At 40.7% G+C, this 21006-nt stretch overlaps 1 protein-coding gene across 1 annotated transcript in view; it reads right to left on the bottom strand.

Moving 5' to 3' along the window:
* Positions 1-773: 773 nt before the first annotated feature.
* Positions 774-21006, bottom strand: part of LOC129667663 (STAM-binding protein-like) — a 24560-nt gene continuing 4327 nt past the window's right edge. The window contains exons 3-13 of the mRNA XM_055595322.1: positions 20294-20496; positions 18172-18287; positions 17648-17727; positions 17302-17394; positions 16594-16891; positions 16102-16311; positions 15121-15245; positions 14247-14384; positions 3244-3359; positions 2213-2324; positions 774-830 (exon numbers count right to left, since the gene is read on the bottom strand). Of these exons, the coding sequence (XP_055451297.1) occupies positions 774-830; positions 2213-2324; positions 3244-3359; positions 14247-14384; positions 15121-15245; positions 16102-16311; positions 16594-16891; positions 17302-17394; positions 17648-17727; positions 18172-18287; positions 20294-20496 (1548 nt within the window). The remainder of the gene's footprint in view (positions 831-2212; positions 2325-3243; positions 3360-14246; positions 14385-15120; positions 15246-16101; positions 16312-16593; positions 16892-17301; positions 17395-17647; positions 17728-18171; positions 18288-20293; positions 20497-21006) is intronic.

The raw sequence follows: 21006 nt of genomic DNA, 5'->3' as shown, positions 1-21006 counted from the left end.
GCTCTAACCACTAAGATCATCTTTTCTAGTGGGTAAATGTCACTCTGGAGCTGCCTGCTTTGTCTAGTATTACCCGTAATGGTAGAACCTGAGAGGCTCATACACACTTACCTACTTTAGTCTTCTAAAGTATCAACAGCTTGGTTCAGAGTGTGTAAAAAAACGTTTTAAAGGTCTTAAGGCAGAAAAGTTTAAATTGTGAGATTCTAAATATATGCTTTAAAGTGTGTAAATGTAAGTGCCAAAAATCTTAGAAAGTTATTGAATGTAATAATATTTCTGATTTCTTTTCACTGTTCTTCTGGGAGCACAGCAGTTGAGGCAGGCAAGTGTTGGGTGCACTGGGAACTTACACTCATACTGGTTCCTTGTCAAAAAATGTCTTAAGTTATTAACAAATATACCATCTGACAAAATCAAATTCCTGTTGCTATGAACTACTAAAATACTAATCTACCCTAAAATAAACCTTAAAAGACAACACATCAGTGTTCTCCTCTGGGTCCAGTGAATGAGCAGTATTCATCCATACACACACTGTGAACATACATGACACAGATATAACATACAAATAACATCCATGACATATAAGTAACATACATAACATAAGTTGAACATACACACTGATATGTCACTACTCTTTGTACATATGCATGTGTGTGTATGTGTGTGTGTCCCTCACATATACATAAAATATGTGCACATACACACACAGGCACACACACACACACACACACACAGATTCCCACTGATATTGGTTAGTGGGATTATACTCATCGTAAATCAGTGATCATCACTTTGGTGTCCTGGGTGGTGACATGGCTACAGTCCTGCAATTGAAGAAAAGTAAATAGGGTCAAAGCATGGAAAAGTCCTGTTTTGAAACAACTTCTGCTTCTAATATTATACCAAAAGAATGGCTCTTGTGACCTATTCTAGACCATATACACTACATAGTCCTGGAGGATCTTGAACTTATCCTCCTGCCATTAGCTCCCAGTGCTGTGCTATAGACAAACACCATCATGGCATATTTCAGGAGTACTGAGTTGAATCCAGGACCTTGTGCTTGAAACATAAGCTCTTCCCCAACTGAGCCATGTTCCCAGACATAAGCCTCTAATATAAGAAGCTCTCTGAATGCCCGTAGTTCTTAGCTTAGAGGTGAGATTATGGGTCAGTGAGATACATGGACAAAGGTCTGGGACCCAGCACTCCTACCTAGTACTCCTCATAAACAGAGTCAGTGTCTCCCATATATCTTTACACATGTTTTTTTTTTTTTTTTTTTTCAGAGCCAGTTGTGAAATATCTGTTTATTAAAGGGAACCAGTAATCTTGGAGCTGTGATGATAACCATATAATGGTCCTTGAGGGTATTCATATGTAAAACAAAGTCACAAGGCTTAATCAATATGATCCCAGGATTTTACAAGTCATTGGAACTCTGCAGCTTTATCTCTGGATTTTGTGTACTTTATGGGGCTGGTTCTGGTCCTTTCACTATGTTGCTGCATTTCCTCTGAATGCAATCTCTATGGAAGAGTCAAGGCTGATATAAGGTACCAGAATCTCATTGACTTGAGGCTGATCTGATCAGATATCAATCTGATCATACTAAATGTGTTATCACTAAACACAACCTGGGAGAAGAAACCACTACCCTAGGCAGGTATGAACCATAACATCCAGGCAGAATCCCAGGATAAAAGATACTTAATTTACCTATCTTACATGGCCTTTTCTTTATTCAGATCTCTAACTGAAACTTAGTAACTGATATTGGTGAAGAACAAGGTAACATGTAATAAGCATTGAATAAACTAATGGATTCCATACTCTGTTACTTCTTTTCCCCATGATACTGGAGATGGAATCCAGGGTCTCACACATGCTGAGCTCACACTCTGACCCTGATGTACACCCCATTCCTACTTCCATTATTCTCTCAAGAGCCCTGGAAAGTACACTGTATTAAAATTCACAGATATTAGGTAAAAGGATCAGTAAGGGTCAATATCCTCAAAGTCCATAAATGATCAGGTTGTAAATGAGAGAGAACTTCTCTTCACTGACCACGGCTTTCTAATTACATAGTTATGGTTTTTCAGGAATGTGACCAACGATGCTGAACTTCAAAGTGGATCAGAAAACATGGGAAACCTTATCAGCTCTATGTCCTGGCTGACACCAAGGTCTTGATTCACTGTACAAAGATACATATGGAGAAGAGAGGAGTGTCCTCTCTATGAGGATGGAACCCCCTCATGGAGCAGCAGGAAATTTCATTTATCCCAGTAGATGTCAGTGAGAAAATTCCAGTTCTGAAATGAAAAAGCAGAGTCATAGTCAAGCAGATATGCCCCTAGGTCTCTTCCCTCTCTTCTGTCTACCTTTCTCTCATCTTTTCTTCCTTCTTTATTTTTAGTTTTCTTTCTCCTCTTGTTTCTTGGATCTCTCTTTTTACTCTTTCACTCTCTCTTCTCACCCCTCCTCCTATCTCTTTTCTCTGCAGAACTCTTCTTCCCATCTCTAGAACCTGTGAACCTTTTCCTACTGTGATTCGTAGTCATCACGGTCATCTTCATCCTTCTCCTAGACATTGTCCCCCTCTTCCTTCCTTCTTTCTTTTTGCTTTTACTTCATCCTCCTTGTTCTCATACTCCTACTCTTGACCGTGTATGTCTACATCCCCCTATTTCTATTTTTTTCTCATCCTATACGTCTTCATTTCACTGTAACCAAAGTGGGCAGAGGTATTCAACAGTAGAAATGAATAGGAAGAAGAACAAAGCAATGCATTAGGTCCATTTAGATTAAAAAAAAATGTGAGGAACAAGGGATAAAAATGCTAAAATCAGAGTCTTCTTGTCACTCTGGGACAATATCCAGGATATATATTTTTTTAACCAAGGAAGGAGGATAATTAATTGCTTTTCCAATACTAGGTCTGCTGAGGAATTCAGAATAAATTGACATTGGGAATGAAAAGAGAGGACATTCATGTACAATGTTTGGAGTAGAATTTCTTCAACCTCTGTTTCTTGATGTTACTTCTTGATAGTTTGTCCTAGAAAATCATCAGTGATATAATCATGTTTTTTTAAGAGCAGCTAGTATTAATTAGAATGTTGCTCTTAATTAAACAGCAATCAGTTAAGACACTCAATAGATAAATTTTAAATAATTTTCAAACATGAAATCATTTTGCTCTTGTACCTTCCAGATCTGAATCTTACACACTCACTCTTTGTTTTGGGGGCACACACCACTGCGATGGACTCAGGCAGCATCTGCTGGTAGCAAAAATGGGTGTGTAGGTCCACACTTGACAAGAATGCTCTCTGAGTTGGATGAGTCTACGAAAACAAAAGAAGACAAGAATTGCAAGTGAGCATAGCCAGCCAGGTCTGATCCACCAAGAAAGGTAAGCACAACCAAGTTTAACAATTGGCCCCTAACAAGATTCCAGAAATCATTTAAGGGAAACACTCATCTGCTAGGTGGAGAAGGAAGAGGAGACAATCTGCTTTGTCATCCTAACACATAAAGGCCAAAAGAAGCTAAGTTTCTCTCTATCACTTTTAGCTTGTCCCTCACTGAGAGCAAGACACTTTTATTCATTCATGCTTAGTTATACCTTTCCTTCCTGTGTGGTTTCTGAGAACCTTCTAGCCAGTACTCCTGCAGCATTGTTGCTGTTCCATCACCCACTGTGTTCCATGTTCTCCTTATTAGACCTCCACCTCGGCTGCCAGGCAATGGATTTTCTTGCAGCCAGCTCTCCCCATTTACCACATTTCCTAGGCCAGCTCCATGCAGAAACCTTCTAGGTCGTTCTCCTGGTTTCTCTTGGCTTCCCCAAACTTCCTTCCATTGGCCATATAGGTTTGATATCTCACATATACCTTAAATTCCACACAGTAAGAATTAATTCCACTTCCAATCTCAGTCCTTCTCTGGAAGCCCTACTCATACTTATGAGGGAATCACTACTATCACCATGAACCCAGCTGAAAGCCTGTTCTGTCCTAGACTCATCATTGTCTGGTGCTCATTACTCTGAAATCTCTGAAATCTCACTCCTCTTCAACACACTGCTACCACCTTCTCATTGGACGTTAGTAGTTCCCAAACCTTAACTGATCTTCACATCTCAGTCATCCTCGAATCTTCTTCACTTAACTATTGCACTATGGCTTTAGTCATGAAATGTCTTTACCCAGAATAACACAAACAGTTATCCCTCAACTCAAAGTCACCACTATTTTTCCTGCCCACACCAGACAATGAAGACCACTCCTTTGATAGGTCATATCAACAAATATATGTCTGATACCAAACATCTCTAATAACCTCCCAGTTCTGCTGCTGTGGCTGGATACCCAGTGGACCACTTTACCAGCTTCTAAGTTCTGCAGCTGCAGCAATATCAAGCTGACTACATCCACATTTGCCCCAGAAGTCCTAAGTCGGAGAGTAGAAAACAGCGAGAACCCCTGTGCTTTCCTATTAAACTTGCTAGAGTGTGAGTGATCCTTCAAGTGAGTGCCTGCAGAGCCCCAGATCCAGGGTCCCTCTATGCTAGCAGCCAGACATTGGATCCCTCCCACTCACACACCCACTGTGGGCAACATAGGGATTCTTGGGAGAATGTCCTCAACATTGAAACCCCTGTTTTACGGGTGTATCAGTGGAGTGCAGGCAAACAACTCCTGGATCCCAGACAGAGCTGAATAGCAGTGACCTGTGAGATATTCTGGAAATCTGGGCATGCACATGCACATTGTGCCCTCGAACAGCACCATAGCCTGTAACCCTTCCTATGCCTGTACCATTCCCTGCCCCACATTCCAGGCATGCTTCACTAAAGCACACTATCCTTTAAGGCACATCTCCATTCACACACACACATGCTTGCTTGCTCACATTTGTGATTCTGGGCAAATGGAGCTTCCATCCAGCTTCTTTCAGGTACAGCTGAAACATCAACACACACTCTCAAACCAGTCGAATTCTCTCATCACCCTGAAGAATACTCCAGACACCCAAGAGAGACAGACCCAGTCTGAAGTGCAGACTCCAGGATCAAACAGTGAAGGTTATGGATAAGCAGATGGCCAGAGCTTGGGGTAAGAACATATCCAACAAAAATTAGGACATCATGGCTTCACCAGCCAACTCCAAAATCAATGGATACTCCAAATCATCCGAAACACAGGAAAATGATCTGAAAGCTATGCTTATCCAGTTATTAGAGATACATAAAGAGGAAACAAAAATCTCTTAAAGAAATAGCTAAACAAATGGAAGCAGAAGTAGAGACACAATTAGTGGCACATAGAGAGGAAATGAACAACAACAAAAAGGAATAAAGACCAGCATAGAAAGAGAGGAATCCACTTTCAAACAGATGAAAGAAATGGGGCAAGGCATGAAAACAGAATTAAAATCATGAGATTTCACCTTACACCCATCAGAATGGCCAAGATGAAAAACTCAAGGGACAACACATGCTGGAGAGGTTGTGGAGAAAGGGAAACCCTTCTCCACTGCTGGTGGGAATGTAAACTTGTACAACCACTCTGGAAATCAATCTGGCACTTTCTCAGACAACTAAGAATAGCCCTTCCTCAAGATCCAGCCACACCACTTCTAGGCATATATCCAAAAGAGGCTCAACTACACAAAAAGGACCTTTGCTCAACCATGTTTGTAGCAGCTTTATTTGTAATAGCCAGAAGCTGGAAACAGCCCAGATGCCCCTCAACTGAAGAATGGATGCAGAAACTGTGGTACATCTACAAAATGGAGTATTACTCAGCAATGAAAAATAAGGAAATAATGAAATTTGCAGGTAAATGGTGGGACCTGGAAAGGATCATCCTGAGTGAGTTGTCCCAGAAGCAAAAAACCATGCATGGCATATACTCACTCATATAAACATACAACATAGAATAAACCCACTAAAATCTGTACAACTAAACAAACTAAGCAAAAGAGAGGACCCTAACTAAAATGTTCAATCCCCATCCTGAAAGGCAAAGAGGATAGACATCATAAGAAGAAGAAAACAGGAAACAACCTTGAAACCTGGCACAGAGGGCCTCTGAAAGCCTCTGCAGTATAGACTGTCAAAGCAGATGCTGAGCCTGATGGCCAACTGATGGGCAGAGTGAATGGAATTTTATGTAAGAAGTGGGAAATAGTAAGAGCTGGAGGGGACAGGAACTCCACAAGGAGAGCAACAGAACATGATAATTTGAACACAGGGAACTTCCCAGAGACTCATACTCCAACCAAGGACTATTCGTGGAGATAACCTAGAACCCCTGCACAGATGTAGCCCATGGCAGTTCAGTTTCCAAGTGGGTTACATAGTAATGGGAAAAGGGACTGCCTCTGACATAATCTGATTGGCCTGCTCTTTGATCACCTCCCCCTGAGGGGGGAGCAGCCTTACCAGGCCACAATAGAGGACAATGCAGCCACTTTTGATGAGAACTGATAGACTAAGATCAGAAAGGAGAGGAAGACCTCCCCTATCAGTGGACTTGGGGAGTGGCATGTATGCAGAAAGGGGAGGGAGAGTGGGATCAGGAGGGGAGGAGGAAGGGACTTATGGGGGGATACAAAATAAAGTGTAATTAATAAAAAATTTAAAAAAATAAAAAAATTAAAAAAGAAAACACAAACAGAGAAAAGATCAGGAACCACAAAGGTAAGCATCACCAATAGAATACAAAGGATGGAAGAGAAAATCTCATTTGCAGAAATTGATACTTATCTCAAAGAAAAAGTAAAATCTGGAAAGTTCCAAACACAGAACTTCCAAGAAATCAAAGATGCCATGAAAAGAAAAAAAATCTAGGAAAAATAGGAATAGATGAAAAAAATAAAAAAATAAAAAGGATTCCAGGCTCCAAGGTCCAGAAAATATTTTCAAGAAAATCATAGAAAATGTTCCCAGTGTAAAGAAAGAGATGTCCATAAACATACAAGAGGCCTACAGAACACCAAACAGACTAGAACAGAAAAGAAACTCCTCATGTCAAATCATAATCAAAACACTAAATCTACAGAACAAAGAAAAGATATTAAAAGAAGCAAGGAAAAAAGTCCAAGTAACATATAAAAGCAGACCTATCCGAATCACATCACACTTCTCAACAGAAACTGTGAAAGCCAGAAGCGCTTGAGCAGATGCCATGCAGATTCTAAGATACCACAGATGCCACTCCAGACTACTATACCCAGCAAAGCTTTCAATCAACATAGATGGAGAAAACAACATATTCCATGATAAAACTAACCTTAAACTATATCTACACAGCAACCCAGCCTTACAGAAAATACTAGAAGGAAAACTCCAACCTAATGGAGACTACAACCAAGATAACATAGGATACAGATAACTTTACAAGAAAAAATTAACAGAAAACAAGCAATGAATCACTGTAACACCACCAACCACACAATAAAAAGAGCTAACACTCATTATTATTGGTCATTATTATCTATCAACATCAGTGGACTCAAATCTCCAATAAAAAGACACAGATAAACAGAATGGTTGCAGAAACAGGATCCAAATACATCCAAGAAGCACACCTGATACATCCAAGAAACACACCTTTGCAACAAAAATAAACAGTACCTCAGAGTAACAGGCTGGAAAAATGTTTTTCAAGCAAATAGACCCAGAAATCAAGCTGGGTTACCTATCCTAATATCGAATAAAATAGACTTTCAACCAAAATTAATCAAAAAAGATGAGAAGGGCACTTCATTCTCATCAAAGGAAAAATCCACCAGAACAACATCACAATTCTGAACATCTATGTCCCAAATACAAGAGCACCTACATTTGTAAATGAAACATTATGAAATCTGAAATCACATATTGATCCCAACACCTTAATAGTGAGATATTACAACACTCCACTCTCACCAAGGGACAGATCATCAGAACAGAAGCTAACTAGAGTCATAATGATACTTACAGAGGTTCTAAATCAAATGGATCCATTAGATGTCTACAGAACTTTTCACCCAAATTCAAAAGAGTATAACTTCTTTTCAGCACCCCATGGAACCTTCTAAAAAATAGACCATATATTTGGTCACAAAACAAGCCTCAACAGATGAAATTGAACAATTGAAATTTCAACAATTGAAATAACCCTTTGTATCCTATCTTACCACCATGGACTAAAGCTGAATCTCAACAAGAGCAGAAATAGCAAAAAGCCTACACAGACAGGGAAACTGAACAATTTGCTACTCAATGACAGCTGGGTTAGGGAAGAAATACAGAAATTAAAGATTTCCTAGAATTCAATGAAAATGAAGGCACAACATACTCAAATTTTTGGGACACAATGAAAGAAGTGTTGAGAGGAAAGTTCATAGCATTAAGTGCCTTCAAGAAAAAACTTGAACATCTCATACAAGCAACGTAATGGTTCACCTGAAAGCCCTAGAAAGAAAAGAAACAGACACACCCAAGAGGTATAGACTGCTGAAAATATTCAAGCTCAAGGCTGAAATCAGCAAAATCAGTAACGAAATGAGGGACATAACAACAGACACACACAGAGGAAATCCAAACAATCATTAGGTCTTACTACAAAATCCTACACACCAGAAAATTTAAAAATCTAAATGAAAAGGACAATTTTCTTGATAGATTCCATTTACCAAAATTAAATCAAGATCAGGTAAATTGGTGAAATAGTCCAATATCCCCCAAGGAAATAGAAGGAGTCATCAAAAGTCTTCTTCCAAAAAAAAAAAAAAAAAAAAAAGCCAAGGGCCAAATGGTTTCAGTGCAGAATTCTAGAATTCTACCAGACCTTCAAAGAAGAGCTAACTCTAATTCTCTTCAAACCATTTCACACAATAGAAACAGAAGGAAAATTATCAAACTCGTTCTATGAAGCCACAGTTACCTTGATACCTAAGCCACACTAAGACACAACAAAAACAGAGAAATATAGCCTTATCTCTCCATGAATGTTAATGCAAAAATACTCAATAAATGCTTGCAAACTGAATCCAAGAACACATAGAAGATATTATCCATAATGACCAAGTAGGCTTCATCCCAGACATGAATGTGTGGTTCAATATATAGAAATCCATCAATGTGATCCACCATATAAACAAAAAGAAGAGGAAAAAAACTACATGATCATCTCCTTAGATGTGAAAAAGCATGTGTCAAAATCCAATACCCATTGATGTTTAAAGTCTTAGAGAGATCAGGGATACAAAGCACAGAACTAAACATAGTAAAAAAATATACAGCAAGCCTATAATCAGAATCAAATTAATTGGAGAGAAAGTCAAATAAATTCGTCTGAAATCAGGAAAAAAGTAAGGCTATCCTCTCTCTCTGAATCTCAACATAGTACTTGAAGTCCTAGCTAGAGCAGTAAGACAGGTAAAGGAGATCAAGGGGATACAAATCGGAAAGGAAGAGGTCAAAAGTGTCACTATTCGCAGATGATATGATAGCATACATGAGAGACACCAAACATTCAACCAGAGAACTCCTTCAGCTGATAAACACCTTTAGCAAAGTAGCTGGATGCAAAATTTACTCAAAAAAATCAGAAGCCCTCCTGTACACCAAAGACAATAGGGCTGAGAAAGAAACTAGGGAAAAAAAAAAACAACCTTCACAATAGCCACTAGTAACTTAAAGAACTTTGGTATGACTCTAACCAAGCAAGTGAAAGACTTGTTTGAAAAAATTTCAATTCTCTCAAGAAAGAAATTCAAGAAGGTATCAAAAGATGGAAAAAGCAAAAAGACACACACGGTATATATACACTCATATAAACATACAACATAAGATAAACCCACTAAAATCGGTACATCTAAAAACTAAGCAAAAGAGAGGACCCTAACTAAAATGCTCAATCCCCATCCTGAAAGGCAAAGAGGATGGACATCGGAAGAAGAAGAAAACAGGAAACAACCTAGGAACCTGCCACAGAGGGCCTCTGAAAGCCTCTGCCCTGCAGACGATCAAAGCAGATGCTGAGCCTGATGGCCAACTGATGGGCAGAGCGAATGGAATTTTATATAAGAAGTGGGAAATAGCAAGAGCTGGAGAGGACAGGAACTCCACAAGGAGAGCAACAGAACAAGAAAATTTGAACACAGGGAACTTCCCAGAGACTCATACTCCAACCAAGGACTATTCGTGGAGATAACCTAGAACCCCTGCACAGATGTAGCCCCTGGCAGTTCAGTTTCCAAGTGGGTTACATAGTAATGGGAAGAGGGACTGCCTCTGACATAATCTGATTGGCCTGCTCTTTGATCACCTCCGCCTGAGGGGGGAGCAGCCTTTCCAGGCCACAGAAGATGACAATGCAGCCACTTCTGATGAGAACTGATAGTCTAAGATCAGAAAGAAGGAGAGGAAGACCTCCCCTATCAGTGGACTTGGGGAGGGGTATGCATGCAGAAAGGGGAGGAAGGGTGGGATAGGGAGAGGAGAGGGGAGGGGCTTATTGGGGGTACAAAATGAATAAAGTGTAATTAATAATAATAATAATAAAATATTAAAAAAAAGATGGGAACATCTCCAATACTCATGGATCAGTAGGTTTAACATAGTGAAAACGACCATCCTGCAAAAAAAAAAAAAAAAAAAAAAGTCTACAGATTCAATGCAATTCTCATCAAAATACCAATGCAATTCTTTACAGACCTTGAAAGAACAATTCTCAACTTCATATGGTAAAACAAAAAACCCAGAATCGCCAAAATTATCTTGTACAACAACAGGTCATCTGGAGGTATCTCCATCCCTGATCTCAAGCTGCACTACAGAGCAACAGTAAAAACTGCATGGTACTGGCATGACAATAGAACACTGTATCAATGGAACTGAATAGAAGACACAGAAATAAATACACATACCTACAGATACTTGATTTTTGAGAAAGAAACCATACAGTGGAAAAAAGACAGCATCTTCAACAAATGATTCTTGTCTAACACTATGTCTACATACAGAAAAATGCAAATAGATTCATATTTATCACCCTGCCTAAAATTAAATTCCAAGTGGATCAAAAACCTCAACATAAAACCAAACACATTAAATCAGTTAGAAGAAAAAGTGGAGACGAGCTTAGAACTCATTGACACAGGAGGCAATTTCCTGAACAGAGCACCAACAGCACAGGCTCTAATATCAACAATGAATAAATGGGACCAAATGTAACTGAAAAGATTCTGTTAAGCAAAGGACACTGTTGTCAGAACAAAACAGCAGCCTATTGATTGGGAAAGGATGTTCACCAACCCTTTATCTGACAGAGGGCTTATATCTAGAATATATAAAGAACAAAAGATGTTAAAAAGCAACAAATCAAGTAATCCAGTTAAAAAATGTAGGAAGGAGTTAAACAAAGAATTCTCTGTAGAGGAATATAGAATGGCAGAGAAAAACTTAAAGAAATGCTCAACATCCTTAGCCATTAGGGAAATGCAAATAAAATAACTCTTAAATTTCAACTTACACCCATCAGAATGGCTAAGATAAAAAACTCAAGTGACAACATATGACGGAGAGGTTGTGGACAAAGGGAAACCCTCCTCCAATGCTGGTGGGAATGTAAACTTATACAGCTACCATGGAAATCAATCTGGTGCTTTCTCAGACAATTAGAAATGGTGTTTCTTTAAGATACAGCTATACCTCTCCTAGGCATATATCTAAAAGATGCTCAAGTACACAACAAAAACATTTGTTCAACCATGTTCATGGCAGCTTTATTCATAATAGCCAGAAGCTTGAAACAACCCATATATCCCACAAATGAGGAATGGATATAGAAATTGTGGTACATTTACAGAATGGAATGTTCCTAAGCAATTAAAAACAAGAAAATCATGAAAACTGCAGGCAAATGTTGGGATCTAGAAAAGATCATCCTGATTGAGGTACTTCAGAAACAGAAAGACACACAGGGTATATACTCACTTATAAGTCGATATTAGACATATAAAATAGGATAAACATACTGAAATCTATAGTCCTAAAGAAGCTAAACAACAAGGAGGAAGCTAGGGAAGAGGCTGAAACCTCACTCAGTAGGGGAACAGGATAGACATTGGAAGCAGGAGAACACAAGGAACAGGATAGGGGCCTAACACAGCGGCCCTCTGAAAGACTGTACCTATCAGGGTATCCAAGGAGATGCTGAGACTCATACCCAAACTTTGGGCAGACTGCAGGGAGCATTATAGATGAGGGACATAGAAATCTGTACACCTAAAAAAGGTAAACATGAAGGAGGACCCTGGGTAAGATGATCAATCCTTACTTAAAAGAAAAATGGGATGGACATGGAAGTAAGAGAAAACAAGAAACAGGACAGGAGCCTACCATAGAGGGCCTCTGAAAGACTCTACCTAACAGTGTGTCAAAGAAGATGCTGAGACTCATAACCAAAGCTTGGGCAGAGTGCAGGGAATCATATGAAAGAAGAGGGAGAGTTAGTATGACCTGGAGAGGACAGAATCTCTACTTGGACCAAATATATCTGGACACAGGCACCTTTTATGAGACTGATTCTCTAACCAAGGACCATGCATGGATAAATAGAACCCCTGCTCAGATGTAGCCCTTGGCAGCTCAGTATCCAAGTGGGTTTCCTAGTAAGGGGAGCAGGAACTGTCTCTGACATGAACTCAGTGGCTGGCTCTTTGACCTCCCCCCACAAGGGAGGAGCAGCCTTGCAAGGCCACAGAGGATGATGACACTGTAGCCTGTCCTGATGAGACATGATAAACTAGGGTCAGATGGAAGGGGAGGAGGACCTCCTGTATCAGTGGACTTAGAGAGGGGCAGGGAGGAGATGAGGGAGTAAGGGTATGTTTGGGAGGGAATGAGGGAGCACACTACAGCTGGGATACAAAGAAAATGAACTGTAATTAATATAAAAAAGAAATTTAATTAAAAAGAAAAAAAGATACAGCTATATCACTCCTAGAAATATATCTAAATATGCTCAAGTACACAACAAGGACATTTGTTCAACCATGTTTCTAGCAGCTTTATTTGTAATAGCCAGAACCTAGAAACAATCCAGATGTCCATCAAGGGAGGAATGGATACAGAAATTATGGTGCACAATGGAATGCTACTCAGCAATTAAAAATAAGGAAATCATGAAATTTGCAGGTATATGGTGGGATCTAGAAAAGATTATACTCACTGAGTTATCCCAGACACACATGGTATATACTCACTTATAAGTGGATTTTAGACCTATAATATAGGATAAACACACTAAAATCTATACACCTAAGAAGCTAATCATGAAGAAGTTCCCTAGGTAAGATGATCAATCCTTACTCAGAAAGACAAATGTAATGGACTTTGGAAGAAGAAGAAAAGAGGAAACAGGACAGGAGCCTAACAGAGAGGGCCTCTGAAAGACTCTCCCCAGCAGTACATCAAAGCAGATGCTGAGACTCATAACCAAACATTGGGCAGAGTGCAGGGAATCTTATGAAAGAAGGGAGAGATACTGGGGCCTGGAGCTCTACATGGAGAGCAACAAAACCAAAATATCTAGGCACAGGGGCCTTTTCTGAGACTGAGTCCAACTAAAGTCCATTTGTTGATACAACCTAGAACCCCTGCTCAGATGTAGCCCATGGAAGCTCATTATCCAAGTGGTTCTCTAGTAAGTGGACTGAGTCTGACATGGACTCAGTGTCAGGTACTTTGACCACTGTCCCCCTGATGGGGGAGCAGCCTTGCCAAGCCACAGAGAAGGACAATGCAGCCACTCCTCATGAGACCTGATAGGTTAGAGTCAGATGGAAGGTGAGGACATCTCCTATCAGTGGACTTGGGTAGGGGAATGGGAGAGGAGGGAGGGAGGGAGGGAGGGAGGGAGGGACAGAGGGAGAAAGAGAGGGAGGGAGGGTGGTGTTGGAAGTGAATGAGGGAGGGGTCTACAGCTGGGATACAAAATGAATAAACTGTAATTAATATAAAAATAAAATAATAAACTGAAAAAAGTAAGATTTTAAAAGCTATAAAAACAGTAAGAAAATGGTCCTATGACTCACCCTGGAACACTATTGACTGCATGTTTAAACAGAAGAATGATATGGAATGGGTTGACTCTGTGCAGAGAAAGATTTAGGCAGGATATTTCTAAGAGAGAGAAAAGAGAACCCTGCTATCAGGGAGGTTATTTGCTTACATGAATCCACCCTAAGGTAAGAAGCCCCAGTTCTTCTTGAATAAAAAACAGTTCCTCTTCATTGGTGGCATAGCAATAGTCAGGGCCTCCTTCCTGGAGTGGTATGACTATGTGCGTGATATGGTACTCCTCTCCTACCTGCCAAGAGAAAATAACTTATTACTATTCCCTAGAATTCTCAATCCCTCTCTCTCATAACACAAGTAAGTGAATCCCTCACCCAAGTGAATGACCCTTGCTGTTCTCCTTCCTCTCAGTGTTTCACAACCTTGGGAGCTCTTGTAAGTTCTTTATAAAGGAACAGATGCTGATATGTCCCTCTTGGCACATCCTAGTTCTAGACTCCTCCCTGAAGCAGCCAGCAGGTCTGCTCAGGAAGCTGAGGTGTTCCTAATTTATATTTCAAGGCTTACCAGAGTAGGTGCTTAGAACAGGACCCAAAAGTATTTGAGTCCTCCTTTTCCTTTTACAATTAGTCAACATGCATGTCTATTTGCCTCATTCCTGCCTATCTGCCTGTCTGCCTGCTGGCCTGCTTTCTTTGCCTTCAAGGCAATGTCTCATTCTCCCTGTGAAGCTGGTTTGAACTTGTAGGAAGCCTCCAGTCTTAGTTATGCAGTAACAGGAATTAGTAGCATTAGCTACCACTGCAATGAAATTTTCTAACTATAGCATTGAATCAAAGGGTTCAAGGGATTCTTAAAAGCAACCAAATGCAAAGTCATCAAATTAAAGGTTTCCAGGTCTTGTCATCCACAGTTCCTTCTCTCTAGTGATATCTATGGACAGAGACACTACATATGTTCTCTGACAGTCATGGAAAGACAAGGGGAAGAAACAACCTCAGATCAGGAAGGACTTTTCATATTTTTACCATGGATCCGCACAAAACACCACAGGTCTCAATCTTCTTCTTAGTGTTCTTCCTCGCAGACTTTAGAAATTTCTCACATAAATCGTGAGGGAGGATCACAGGACATAGGCCTCTAACTTTCTGAACTGCAATGGAAAAGAGAGAAAAGTCTTGGGCAACAGGGCCTGGTGTTCATGAGCAGAATTCATCTTGAGAGCCTGGGAGAGAAAAGAAATGTCATTGGAATTCTTTCCATGAGTCTCTCCCCATGATGGAATCACAAAGTGAGCCAGATTTTCTTTCTCCAGGCTCTGGGTACAGCTGACTGGGAACTGGGACCATGGACTTTATAGCCAACTTGAGTGGATGGAACAATAGTTTTGGATGTGACTGTGAGATGAGTGTAAATGGACCACGGAAGCCAAAGACTGAAGACATGGACAAGGAAATGCAACATTCTCTGTGATGGTGCTCAGGGCTCTAGACTTCAGACACCTGTCCACGAGAACATGTATACTTTATTGGTGAGCTCTAATCTCACACCTGTGTGGCTGAGCCGGATGCAATGGGGACTCTTAGGTATCAGACCATATCAAAGTGCATCTGGCCTCCAGGTTTTCCCATCATCCCTTTGTCCCTACCTGCTGTGGGCATGGCTAGGATAAGCTCTGACCAAGTACCCTGTGCTTTCCAGCCCAGGTCAGGGGCTTCACCTCATTATATAATCCAGACATTTAGGTTTCCTTATCTCTCTCTCCTCTCACTCTGCTCTCTGTGTATCTTTCATCCTCTTCTTCTCCTCACTCTTTCTTCATTCTCTCTCTGTGCAGGATTTTTCTCTTTCTCTCTTCCCCTTCCCCAGTACTGCAGCCAAAAGATTCTCTCAATAAACCTGCATTTTTTATACCATAACTTCATCTTGCATTTAGCTCATTTCTGTGTTTAAATGGGGAACCAATTCTACACAAATGTTTTCCAAGTCAGAAACCTGTGGTTACTTACCTGTGCTTTCCTCTGTGGCATTTTCCCCAGGCAGCCCTTCAGATAGTGACATGCTTGGGGTGATTAACTTAGCATTCTCCTCTCTGGAATGCTGTTGTGGTGGGCTGGAGGATTTGGTTGGTACTGAGGAAGGCTGAGCTTCCTTTGCTCTTAATGTTGCACCAAGTCCTTCTTCTTCACTTTTGTTTTCTTCAGGTCCATACAAAGGATCTAATAGAAGAGAGTGCCAAGTGGAGCATCCTGAATTTTTTATTTTTTATATTAATTACGGGTTATTTACTTTGCATCCCCTCATTCCCTTACAATCCCAAGCTCTCTCCCTCATCTCCTCCCTGCCCCTCTCTAAGTCCACTGATAGGGGAGGTCCTCCTTCCCTTCTATCTAACCCTAGCTTATCAGGTCTCATCAGAACTGGCTGCAATATCCTCCTCTATGGCCTAGCAAGGGTACTCTTCCCCTGCCGGGGGGGGGGTCAAAGATCCAGCCACTTACCTGTGCTTTTCTCTGGGTCATTTGCCCCAGGCTGCTTGGCAGATGTTGATGTGCTTGGGATGACAAACTTAGTGTTCTCCTCTACTGAACACTGCTGTATTGAGCTGGAGGTTTTGGTTGGTACTGAAGAAGGTTGAGCTTCCTTCACTGTAGATGTTATACCAGGTCCTACTTCTCCACTTTTGCTTTCTTTAGGTCCATACAATGGATCAAACAGAATAGTGCAAGAAGTGGAATATCTGGATTTTACGACCTCCCAGGAAGTTGCCTGCTCTGTGGCTTCCTCTTCTTTATTCTTCTACAGGAAAAGGATTTAGGTAAATACTTGAAATCTCAGAAGAAAAGTCTTGTCATCACAGACATGAACAAAACCTAGTTCTGTTCATGTCTGACATCTCAGAAACAGATCAATAAATCTGGTGTGGTGGAAAAGAGCCTGCACCCCCTACTCAGTTCCTATATGGATGTCTCTAGTAATAGCTAAATCTCAGTCTTCTCTACACTCTCCCCATCTCTTTGGGGGGGGGTGTCTGTGTGTGTGTTGTGTCTGTGTGTGTTGGCTAGTATGGATGCAAGTGCATTTATGTGCAAGTGATTGTGGAGCCTATTCACTGATTCACAGACTCCAATGGAACATAACAAGACAGTTGAAGAACAGGCTGGATAGCTGCCATGTAATCCCACTGTCTCTGTGCTCCTGATACTGACCATCTCCATCAGGTATTTTTCATATTCCCTGTTATATTTGTTTAGTAGTTTCCTCTTTAAAATCTTGGCCCTGTCAAAAACGATGTTTAGGATCTGAAATACAAAACCAAAATGGAGAATTAGAACAGTTCTAATGTGAGAAAAAAAGGGAATAAAACAAGTTGGGAAAGGCAGCAGTAACTCACGCACAGCTTGAACCATATTCCCAGCCATCCCTCTCTTTACTGTTTTGCTGAGGCAGCATCTGACCCCTTTCCACCAAGTGTCAGAATCTGTGGATTTTCTTTGAGTAGCTCCAGGCTGCTCTGGCAATATTTGTTCATCATCTTAGACAATAAAGACCCACCTTGATGAAGTTCGATCTTCTTCCACCTGCATCCCTTTTTCGGAGTTTTGGGCCAATGTTAATTTTTTTCCAAATATAATCTAAGAAATACAGGAGAATGAATAAGATGTACAGAACATTTTGACATGGTTAAATTAGGCCCTGTGGAAATTTGGCCTCTGCATGCAGGATTTCAGAAGATCCTAGAGTTTACAGAGAAACACCCTGAAATCCAGCATCAGTTTTCATGCCAGTGTCTGGAAAAATATGAGTCATTACTATAATATTAAACTGGCACATACAGGAAATGTCAGCTCTCAAGAAGCATAGCTAAGCTGTTAAGGTGCATGTTTGTCATCCCAGCACACAGGAGGCAGCACATAGAATCAATGGACCCACAGATCCTTGAGGAAACAGGTCATAACCTTGAACTTAAAACCAGGAAATAAAGACAGTGGTTTCTTTCTTCTATTCCCAATCGCAATATGGACTGCTGCTCACAGAGCACCTTTTGTGTATTGTTTCCCAGCAGGGCACAACCTCACCTAAGAGTTCATTAGGCAATGAAAGGAGACACTGAGGGTGCTCAGAGTTAGGAGTGCATGTGCTGGGGTACCTGGTGGGATGCTGCACCCAGGGATGTTGCTGACCTGCTTCAACGCTAACAGTCCAAAATTCAAGAACAATTTATGACCTTCTCAGAAACTCTACTTGAGAGGAGAGTATGATCAGGATAATTTTATGTGAATATGTGCCTTTTATCACCGTACAAAAAGCTGATATCTCAGAGGACATATGAGTCCCTTGTAACAGTGATTTGTCTTTGGAATGGTAAGAAAATGAGAGAAAGAGTTACAACATGAGCTCAAGAGAATATATTCATGTTACAGAATACTAACAGTGGAAAACAAACAGAAGAACGCTTGTTCTAGCAGTTGTAAGAACAGGGAAATGCAAAGTGTCCTGCTGAACTCATCTCTACACCTGAGTTTTCTCTTCCTCTGTGAAACAAGAATGTGATGTCTCTACTCAGCATGCACAGTCTTCTGAAGATCAGGGAAGTCATGGCCAGGAAACCCTATGCCATTGTCTGAGCTCCTCAGAGTCCTGTGCATCTCCTTAGGTTCTGCTTCACCAAATTCAGGGCTAGACATGACTAGTGAGATTTTAACATCATTTACTTCATCAAACAGAGTACTCTTTTGTCACTGAGCCTATAAGAGTCATGACCTGGTGTTAGATTCACAATCTTGTATTTAATCTGCCTGTGTAAGAATGATGAAATTCTTTGGAAAAGTCCTTACTGTGCTGAACCCCACTGACTCCAGGTGCTCTACAGTCCTCTGGTGACTGCACCTACAGGGAAGGCAACCTTCTTTCCTATACAATTCAAGAGGCTACAGGATGAAGAGAAGAGGGATCTGGGTTTGGCTACACATCAGAGATAATCCTGTCCCTCAGAGGCCATTTGCTAATCAATCCACTCACCAATTCAGATATGTGCTTTTTCCCTGCAAACTGTTAATTTCTAGGACCTCATCATGTGGGAACAGGATTAAGAACCCCTTATCAGGATGATCTTTTCTAGGTCCCACCATTTGCCTGCAAATTTCGTCATTTTTTTTGTTTTAATTGCTGAGTAGTATCCCATTGTGTAAATGTACCACAATTTCTGTATCCGTCCCAGAAGCAGAAAGACACAGATGGTATATATTCACTTATAAGTATTATTAGACATATAATATAGGATAATCATACTAAAATCTGTATACCTAAAGGAGCTAATCAAGAAGGAGGATCCTGAGTAAGATGATCAACCCTCATTCTGAAAGGCAAATGGGATGGACTTCAGAAGGGAAAGAAAAGAAGGAACAGGAGAGGAGCCTAACAGAGGGACTCTGAAAGACTCTACCCCACAGGCCACCAAAGAAGAGGCTGAGACTCAGAGCTAAACTTTGGGCAGAGTGTAGGAAATATTATGAAAGAAGCGGGAGATAGAAAGACCAAGAGGGGACAGGAGCACCACAAGGAGAGAAAAAAAATCTGTGCACAAGCACCTTTTCTGAGACTGATACTCCAACTATGGACCATTCTTGAAGATAATCTAGAACCCCTGTTCAAATGTAAGCCATGGCAGCTCAGTGTCCAAGTTGGTTCCCTAGTCATGGAAACAGGAACTGTCTCTGACAAGAACTCAGTGGTCAGCTTTTGTTCACGTCCCTCTGAGGGGGGGGGGGTGCAGTCTTACCAAGTCACAGAGGAAGCCAATGCAGCTATTCCTGATGAGACCTGATAGATTTGGATCAAATGGAAGGGGAATCTTCCCTATCACTGGACTGGCAGAAGGGCATGGGAGGAGATGAGATGGGACTGGGAGGGAATGAGGGAGTGGACTACAGCTGGGATACAATGTGAATAAAATATAATTAATATATATATTTTTAAAGAACTCCTACTCATGAAGTTCTTTATTTATGACCACAACATCTTTGGTCTTTGTGCCTTTGAATAGGGATGAAAAGATTGTATATGAACTGCCAGAAATATGATTAAAACCTGACATTTTCAAATTCAGTAACTGTCTCCAAATGTGACAAACATGAACAGGAGAGCAGCATGAGTTAGAGAACAGTCCCAGAAAAGGAGATAGAAAGTGCAGGTTCTCACATGAGGAATTTATGATAGAGAATAAAGGCTTCTTCTTTTCCACATTCATCCAAGTCAGCTGCCATTTTGAAGAAGTCATCTCTCAGGCTCATGTAAGAAGCCTTGGAAAATTTTTTGTTGATTTTGATGTCCTGCCCTAGAGCACTTAAGATCTGGAACCGCTCTTGGGGAGGTAGACTGACATCATCGTGTCTGTGGATGGTCTAAGACAAAAGAGAAGACAGGAAACATCAAAACCCATCTCCTGCCATCCATCCTCCTGCTGTTCCAGCTAGCTAGTACATAATGTTTGCTTGAATGTGCTTGTGTGTGTGTGTGTGTGCGTGCGTGTGCTACATGTATGTTTGCTAGCTTCTGTGACAAATCTCTCTCTAAATAAATTAGAGCAAATAAAATACCATTTCTTGTGGTTCAGCTCAGTAAATTTAGTGAACAGGCACAGCATGAGATCCCCTTAATATAGTAGTAAAGTGGCAGATTCTGAACCTGGGATCTCTGTGTTCCTTGAAAACACAATGCAAATGAGCTTTCAGGTAGCATGTAACTTAAAAAGGGGGTCCTTACAAACAGTCTCTTTATTGAGACTAACACCAGGACATTACATAGATGTTGCTATAATGTTCTTTTGGAATGTATACACTTTACTCTTCATTCAAATCCTAATTTCTCTACCCTACTATCTGGTTTCAAAGTCAAGACAGCACATTGTGATG

Source organism: Psammomys obesus, unplaced genomic scaffold, assembly GCF_907164565.1.
Source record: "Psammomys obesus unplaced genomic scaffold, mPsaObe1.curated_primary_1811, whole genome shotgun sequence".
Lineage (NCBI taxonomy): Eukaryota > Metazoa > Chordata > Mammalia > Rodentia > Muridae > Psammomys > Psammomys obesus.
This window is presented reverse-complemented; position numbering and strand designations above follow the sequence as displayed.